Below are 8299 nucleotides of genomic sequence, written 5' to 3'. Positions count from 1 at the left end.
AGTGACAGGAAAAAGGGGGAAGGGCGGAAGATGGATAGTGAGGGGGAGGTTCGGAGAGGGACGGGGAGTTCGTTCCACCACTGGGGAGCTAGGGTGGAGAAGCTCTGTGATCCCTTTGGGCGGGTGGGAGGGGTTACAAGACGCCCTGCTGCCGCAGAGCGGAGTGGTCGAGCAGGCACATAGAATTGAGTCATGTCCTGCAAGTAGATGGGGGCTGTCCTGTTGGCGGCAGTGTAGGCAGGGGTCAGGGCTTTGAATCGGATCCTGGCAGCGACCGGTAGCCAGTGAAGTGATCGCAGCAGAGGAGTGACGTGGGAGAATTTGGGGAGGTTGTAGATGAGTCGGGCAGCGGCATTCTGAATCATCTGTAGTGGCTGTATGGCACAAGCTGGCAGGTTTGCAAGGAGAGAGTTGCAGTAATCAAGGCGAGAGGTCACCGTACACACACACACACATACACACACACTCACACACACACACACACACACACACTTATACGCACACTCACACACACACACACACACACACACACACACACACACACACACACACACACACACACACTTATACGCACACTCACACACACACACACTCATACAATGTAATGTAATGTAATGTAATACACACGCTCACACACTTATACGCACACTCACACACACACACACACTCACACACACTCATACACACGCTTACACACACACACACACACACTGGGTTGGGCATTTGGGGATTATAACTCTCCAATTTCTTTACAGAAGTGACAGCGCTAGAGGATGCACCAATGGGCAGCGAGCATGCTGACCCCACCCCCCTGCAGCCCCGCCCACAGCCCAGCCCGCTGGGGCTGACGAAGGAGGTGCTGTCGGCGCACACGCAGAAGGAGGAGCAGGAGTACGTGGGCCGGTTCCGTCACCGCATCCTGCAGGGCCCGTACCGGTCCTACCTGCAGCGGGACAGCAGCCCTGGCCCCTCCCAGCAGCGCGGTAAGCCCCGCCCACTCCCCGGTCTGCGTTTAGCCCCGCCCACTCTGGCCCCTCCCAGCAGCGCGGTAAGCCCCGCCCACTCCCAGGTCTGCGTTTAGCCCCGCCCACTGTGGCCCCTCCCAGCAGCGTGGTAGACTTTTTCAAATCTATTCATAATACTTGCACGTAGTTAATGTAAATCTACCTTTTAAATAGAAGCCCGGAGCCTGCTGTCCAGTTTCTTCTGCTCTTTATTCTGCTTCTTTGCAAACAGCCCGTTTCCCTGTCTTTCTCCCCCGGCCCTCAGGTAACCATGGCGAGCAGGAAGTGGGCGGAGCTGCACGGAGGAAGACCAGGGTCCGCGAGCTGAAGGCCAAGCGGCGTCGGGAGCAGTGGTCCTCAGACAGCTACGCCTCCCCCCCCGAGGGGCACTGCGTGGCCCCCTCCCCGTGCCAGAACGGGGCCCCCTCCCAGTCCTCCGCGGTGGGCTTGGTCTCGCCCTACCAGCAGGTCCTCGGGGTGCCTAGCGCCCCCCTCTACCCGGGCCCCCTGCCCTATCAGGGCTTCTCGTGCCCCCCCAGCGCACCCGGTGTGCTGCCTACCCCGGGGGGGGTGGGGCCGTACGTGGCGCCCGTCATGGCTATGGTCCTGCCGAACTTCCCCTCCTACCCCACCTACGCGCAAGGGGCGTGTCCTCTGGGCCCCACCCCTCCCTTCTTCCTCCCTCCCTTCAACCCCTCTCCCTTTGGCTCCTCCCCCTTCCCTGCGTTCCCTGGCCCCGCCCTTGTGCCCCAGGCCCCGCCCACCCCCGTCCCGCCCACCCCCTCCCCCTCCCCCGGCGCTCTGGACCCGCCCTCTCAGCTCTTCTCCAGCTCGAGGTCCAGCTCCCCGCTGCAGCTGAACCTCCTGCAGGAGGAGCTGCCCAAACCCGCCCAGCCCCAGCGGCCCGAGGGAGACGCGGAGAGCCAGGAGGAGGCCCAGCGAAAGGAGGTGAGCGAGCACCGAGTGCAAATCAAGGATAATCCAGTTCCAAACTCCAGAACAGAGCAGTCTGTAGCATTCTAGATCTTTAGTGCAAACCTCATCAGCCCCAACTCCTGTTCCTCAAGTCATGGCCCTTGAGGTCCAAGAGCTGCTGGCTTTCCACCTTCCCTTTACCTGGGAGTCAGGTGTGAAGACAGTCTGGCCAATCAAGAGCAATAACCGTTCAGTTAACTACCTGGGGGAAAGAAAACCAGGGCCGGATTTGGATTCAGGGTCTTAGATTCAGGGTAGAGTTTTTTTGAAGTGAGATTTTGGCCGAAATTCAATCAACATTTGTTCATAACTTGGACTTAACAACTACACAATTTTGTTAGTTTCGCTGTCACTTAAAGTTTCGCCAAACTTTGTGACAAACAAGCTGTAATGCTTGAGGTTGGCGTGTAATTTTGTGTTATGGACAGATTTTTCTTGAATATAGGCCATTACGTGCTCAAAACTCTTTAAATGGTGCTCTTGATGCTAATATTATGCTAAATTGAAAAGCTTTTCGTCATGTAAATTAAAAAAGTACTATCACTTCATCTACTTCTGAGCTTGTGCTGGTTTGTGATTGGCTAATTTGTGACTCCGCCCCCCCCCGTCAGGAGGAAGGTCTGAGCGATTCTGGTAACCATGACAACCGGTCTACCTCCAGCGAGGTGCTGGACCTGCTGCTCCAGGAGGACGCCCACTCCAGGACCGGCTCCAACGTCTCGGGCAGCGGCTCCGGGGAGTTCGGCGGGTCGCTCGGCTCGGGGTCCAACGGCACCTCCACCAGCAACACAGGTACCGCTAACCTCTGATAGCATAGTGTAATATAGCACTATCAGCAACACAGGTACCGCTAGCCTCTGCTAGCAGGTGAAAGCATATCAGCACACGTAACGCTGAGCCTCTGCTGCTGGTCATGCTGAGCATTATCAGCAACACGTACCGCTACCTCTGCTAGCATAGTGTAATATAGCATTATAGCAACACCTGTACCGCTAACCTTGCTAAGCATGGTGTATATAGCATTATCAGCAACACGGTACCGCTAACCTCTGCTAGCATAGTGTAATATAGCATTATCAGCAACACCTGTACCGCTAGCCTCTGCTAGCATAGTGTAATGTAGCATTATCAGCAACACCTGTACCGCTAACCTCTGCTAGCATAGTGTAATATAGCATTATCAGCAACACCTGTACCGCTAGCCTCTGCTAGCATAGTGTAATATAGCATTATCAGCAACACAGTACGCTAGCCTTGCTAGCATAGTGTAATATAGCATTATCAGCAACACACGTACCGCTAACCTCTGCTAGCATAGTGTAATATAGCATTATCAGCAACACCGGTACCGCTAACCTCTGTTAGCATAGTGTAATATAGCATTATCAGCAACACAGATACTGCTAACCTCTGCTAGCATAGTGTAATATAGCATTATCAGCAACACAGATACCGCTAGCCTCTGCTAGCATAGTGTAATGTAGCATTATCAGCAACACCTGTACCGCTAACCTCTGCTAGCATAGTGTAATATAGCATTATCAGCAACACAGGTACCGCTAACCTCTGCTAGCATAGTGTAATATAGCATTATCAGCAACACAGGTACCGCTAACCTCTGCTAGCGTCATGTAATATAGCATTATCAGCAAAACCAGTACCGCTAACCTCTGTTATCATTATGTAATGTAGCATAATCAGCAGCACCTGTACTGCTAACCTCATAATGTACCCCTCGGTCCTGCACTGCCACTGGTCGTTTTGATAAGGGCACTCCGTTTTCATCATCTTTCCTGTCTCCACCAATCCCGTATCATGTTGTCTTACGTTTCCTGCTTTTGCCCCTCCCCCTTACAGGCAGCGGGGACAGCAGCCTGTACTTCGCCTCCAGCGACTCCTCGCACACCTCTCCCCCGGCCAGCAGGGGGCAGCCTCAGGGCGAGCAGGCGGCCGAGGACCGGGCCAATTTTAAGCGGTGCGTGGAGAACTCGCTGTGGAGCCTGATACAGCACACGCCGGAGCCTGTGATGATGACCTATCAGATCAGCCCAAGGTACGGTGCCACACCCACCTCCCCGCCCACAGCCTATCAGCTTCCTCCATACTCAAACCGTAAAGGTCGTAGGGGTGCCAGTCTTCCAGTTCAAGACTGCAACATTTATTTCATCACCTCTCAAATTTCCACACAAATGGATATTAAATATGAATCAGTTTTTGTGTTTTTAAGGTCATCAGCTGTTTCTCTGAGCTTTGGAAATTAAAAGCGAAAACTAATAATCTAGGCTCTGAGGTGAAATCTATGGTATGAAAGGTGTAAAAGTCTACTACAGAATGTACGCATTGTGAGGGTCCAGGCCCTGGTATTAAAGTGTACCCCTGTTTTTAGGGACCAGGCCCAGGTTCTGAAGGAGGACCGGGAGAGGCTGCTCCTCCTGGCCCCCCTGCAGCCCGTCTTCACGGAGGCGCAGAAGGAGGAGCTGGCGGAGGTGCACCCCTGGATGAAAGAGCACGGCCTGCCAGAGGAGATCAACACACAGGTACCCCAAAAACCCAGATATATATACACAGGTACCCCAAAAACCTAGATATATACACACAGGTATCCCAAAAACCCAGATATATACACACAGGTACCCCAAAAACCCAGATATATACACACAGGTACCAAAACCAGATATATACACACAGGTACCCCAAAACCCAGATATATACACACAGGTACCCCAAAAACCCAGATATATACACGCAGGTACCCCAAAAACACAGATATATACACACAGGTACCCCAAAAACACAGATATATACACGCAGGTACCCCCAAAAACCCAGATATATACACACAGGTACCCCAAAAACACAGATATATACACACAGGTACCCAAAACCAGAATATACCACAGGTACCCAAACCAGATATATACACACAGGTACCCAAAAACCCAGATATACCAGGTACCCAAACAGATATATACACGAGGTACCCCAAAACCCAGATATATACACACAGGTACCCCAGAAACACACATATACACACAGGTACCCCAAAAACACAGATATATACGCACAGGTACCCCAAAACCTCAGATATATACACACAGGTACCCCAAAAGCACAAAGATATACACACAGGTACCCAAACATACAGACATGCACACACACCTGCCTACTACAGTGTGCTTTTAGCTGCTAATCCATTGTGCTCAATAGCATTAGAGTATGCTGTGTGCAGTGTGTAGTGTGCAGTACACAGTGTGCAGTCAGCAGGGTGTAGTGTGCTGTGTGCAGTGTGTAGTGTGCAGTACACAGTGTGCAGTGTGTCACAGGAGCTGGTGTAAGTGTCTCAATGTGCTCATTACTCTTTGCAGGGCTGTGTGACCTGCATGCCTGACGCAAACTCCCCAGCCCCTCCCATTTCTGCCACGCCCTGCCCCCAGGACCACCCCCCACAGGACCCCAGCCCCGACACCTGACACTTCACACACCACTTAACCTCCCCACGAAGGGGTGGGGCTACGGGGACTTAAGAGCCACTCCCACCCACATCGGCCAATGGGAAGGAAGGAGGGAGGAGGGGCCAGAACCAAGTGGGAGACTCGGACCTTCAGTTCTTGCCCTGTGGGCCTGTGGGACCCGTCACACCATGTGACCTGTACAGAGGGCGGGGCTTCACCCCGTGAAGTTTACACACAAAAAACAATGGAACGTAAACAGGAAGAAAGGCCTGGGTCCAAACAGGATCAGCTTCCTCCCTGAAGAGACTACGGAGGCCTGGTTAGGCTTCTTTTTATTTTGTTTTATTTTATTTTATTTTATTTTCTCCTTCCCCCCCTTGTCTCTGCCGAGCCACTGTTTGGCCTCAGGAGGCGGAGCTCTGTCCTGCCCGGATGACGTGCGTCACGTTTTTATTTAACCGTGTAAACCCCCGTCTCCTGCTCTCAGTCGGCCGCTCTCCCGCTGCGCTGCGTCTGGGTCAGTCAGCGGCTTTTCAGCGTTCGGCTGAGACCCCTGACCTGCGTGCGCGTCCTCGTCTCCTCTGAGCCCGGCTGAATCTGGGCCAGGCGGGCGTGGGCTCAGGTGAGCTGCTCTCCTACACCTGTGCGTGGTGATGACCTCACCCACGGGCCGCAGCTGGGACCCGTCCGGTGTGTAGAGGGAGGCCCGGTTAGTTTTGCGATACGCAGGTGTTGTAAAATAGCATAACGACGAGAACAGTTGTGTGCGGTATGCAGGTTCTGTGTGCGGTCGCAGGTTCTGTGTGCGGTACGCAGGTGCTGTGTGCGGTCGCAGGTTCTGTGTGCGGTACGCAGGTTCTGTGTGCGGTACGCTGGTATTGACTGTGGCCGCTGTTCATATGTACATATCGGGCACCCGTTGCTCTAGAGAGCAAGACCGTTTTTCCAGTCACTATGGAGACGGTGGTTACAGAAGAAGAAAAACCCTAAAAATGTCTCCTCAGAGGTCATGTTTTCTCTTTTGGGGCGCAGTGGAAAGGGGGGGGGGGGGGTAGGACCTGTGTGTGCTCGTTTCGGGGGAACCTCCCCTCAGGTAGAGAGAACCTCACACCCCCGTTGGTCTTTCCTGTGTACGTTTCCCCCGAGCTCTGCTGGTCTGATATGTGCTCACACAGACCGCTTCATAATCCTGTACAGTTCACATGTTGACTATAAATATAGCCGTTATTATTATTTTTTTGGCTTTTTATGTTGTGTATTTATTTTTGGTCTGATGGAAAGCCTGTTGGCCAGTATTGGATTGTCCTTTTTGGGGAGGGGGGGAAGGGGCAGTTTTTAATATTGAGCCTAACAGTAAGGGCCTGTTTCCACTGGTAACGACGATGAATATAAATCCCCTGCTGGTGTCCACACTGTTGTTGTGCACCTCGGTCAGTCCACGCGCATTCTTATCGCGAGAACGGCCAGTCCAGATTGTCCAGATGTTTATTGAAGATTGCTCTGAGAGTGATCCAAACAATGTCCAATGTTATCATATAGCTGAATTCTTTCAAACTTATTTTGAGATATTTGTTGAGTATTTAATGTTAAATATACAAACTTGCTTTCATTTGAATTTGGACATTGTTTATCGTTTTACGGTTATAGTTATGGTTTCCTGTGGAAACGGGCCATAGTCCAGCGAATTCAATATTTTCTTTTTTTTTTCTTTTTTTGCTCTTTCCTGTTAAACGCCCCCTAGTGACCGTACAGAGCTTCCTCAGAACCAAAAACCAGCTTTCCGTTCACAAATGTTTTCTCATAAATCCCAGTTATCGTTGTGTTGTGTTTCCTGACTGCTGAAGCTAATGCAGCTGTTGCAGGGCTGATACTCCGTTCGTGTTGCTCCTCTCCTCTCCTCCTCTGTGGTCAGTAGGGAGAGGTTGTCCTCTCCTCCCCCTGAGATCTCGCAGCTTCTAACGCAAAACACCATCACTGTTAACCACGGCCCCTTTCAGTCAGCAAACAGGCAGCTGAAGCATTATGGGGCAGTTTGTGTAGTTTGTGGTTATGGAGTGGTTATAAGTGGTTATGAGCTGTTATGAGTGGTTATAGAGTGATGCTTGGGGAACCACATCAGGCCTGAGGCTGCAGTGTGCTGTTCGTCGCCAGTCCGATGACTCTCCAAAATACCGATTTAAAAAAAAAATAATAATAATAATAATTTCTTCACTGAGTCGTCACATTTACCTGCAGACACTGCGGCCCTCCAGGAGTTCCGTTTGTCCCTCACAGTCACAATAAACTGCATTACTGTGTATTATACTACATCTTTAATGACGGAGGATTTCTGTCATCATTTTCTAAGTATTTTTTTATGTCTTGTAATTGTGCTGAAGGAGTTTTGTAAATCTTAAAGTGGACGTGTACGTCATCAGACATAGGTAGAGTTCCTGGAGAATGATCCACCCCTGTCTGCTGGAAACCTGAACACCTGGACACTGAACACTGATCACTGAACACTGAACACTGCCGTGGGAGTCACAGTGCTACTGTAGTACCTGTACACGATGGCCTTTTTTTTTTTTTTTTTACAAAGGGAAAAAGAATAACCACGACTAGCAGTGTGTTAAGAGCCGTACGGCCGTCTGTTCAGAAAGAGTTTCAGAAAGTGATGCCGTCAAACATCCGAATAAAGACAAAACTGTTTCTCCTTTCAGCGCTGAGTGTCTGCTGAGTTCTTTTGCACCTGCTTTTTCTTCTCGTTTGCTGTTCTTGCTCAGATTAATCAACAGACACAACGGAGGTCTTGACGACATATGAGTTTATCGCTCTGTTGTTTTTACACAAACACACCTCTTTAACACCGTCCTACAGGTTTTCACTTCT

At 51.1% G+C, this 8299-nt stretch overlaps 1 protein-coding gene across 1 annotated transcript in view; it reads left to right on the top strand.

Moving 5' to 3' along the window:
* Nucleotides 1-8129, top strand: part of LOC135235042 (period circadian protein homolog 3-like) — a 26880-nt gene extending 18751 nt beyond the window's left edge. The window contains exons 16-21 of the mRNA XM_064300241.1: nt 756-984; nt 1262-1952; nt 2591-2771; nt 3837-4032; nt 4366-4516; nt 5345-8129. Of these exons, the coding sequence (XP_064156311.1) occupies nt 756-984; nt 1262-1952; nt 2591-2771; nt 3837-4032; nt 4366-4516; nt 5345-5449 (1553 nt within the window). The 3' untranslated portion in view covers nt 5450-8129. The remainder of the gene's footprint in view (nt 1-755; nt 985-1261; nt 1953-2590; nt 2772-3836; nt 4033-4365; nt 4517-5344) is intronic.
* Nucleotides 8130-8299: the final 170 nt, after the last annotated feature.

The sequence above is a fragment of the Anguilla rostrata genome, chromosome 11 (genome assembly GCF_018555375.3).
Source record: "Anguilla rostrata isolate EN2019 chromosome 11, ASM1855537v3, whole genome shotgun sequence".
In the NCBI taxonomy this organism is placed as follows: domain Eukaryota; kingdom Metazoa; phylum Chordata; class Actinopteri; order Anguilliformes; family Anguillidae; genus Anguilla; species Anguilla rostrata.
This window is presented reverse-complemented; position numbering and strand designations above follow the sequence as displayed.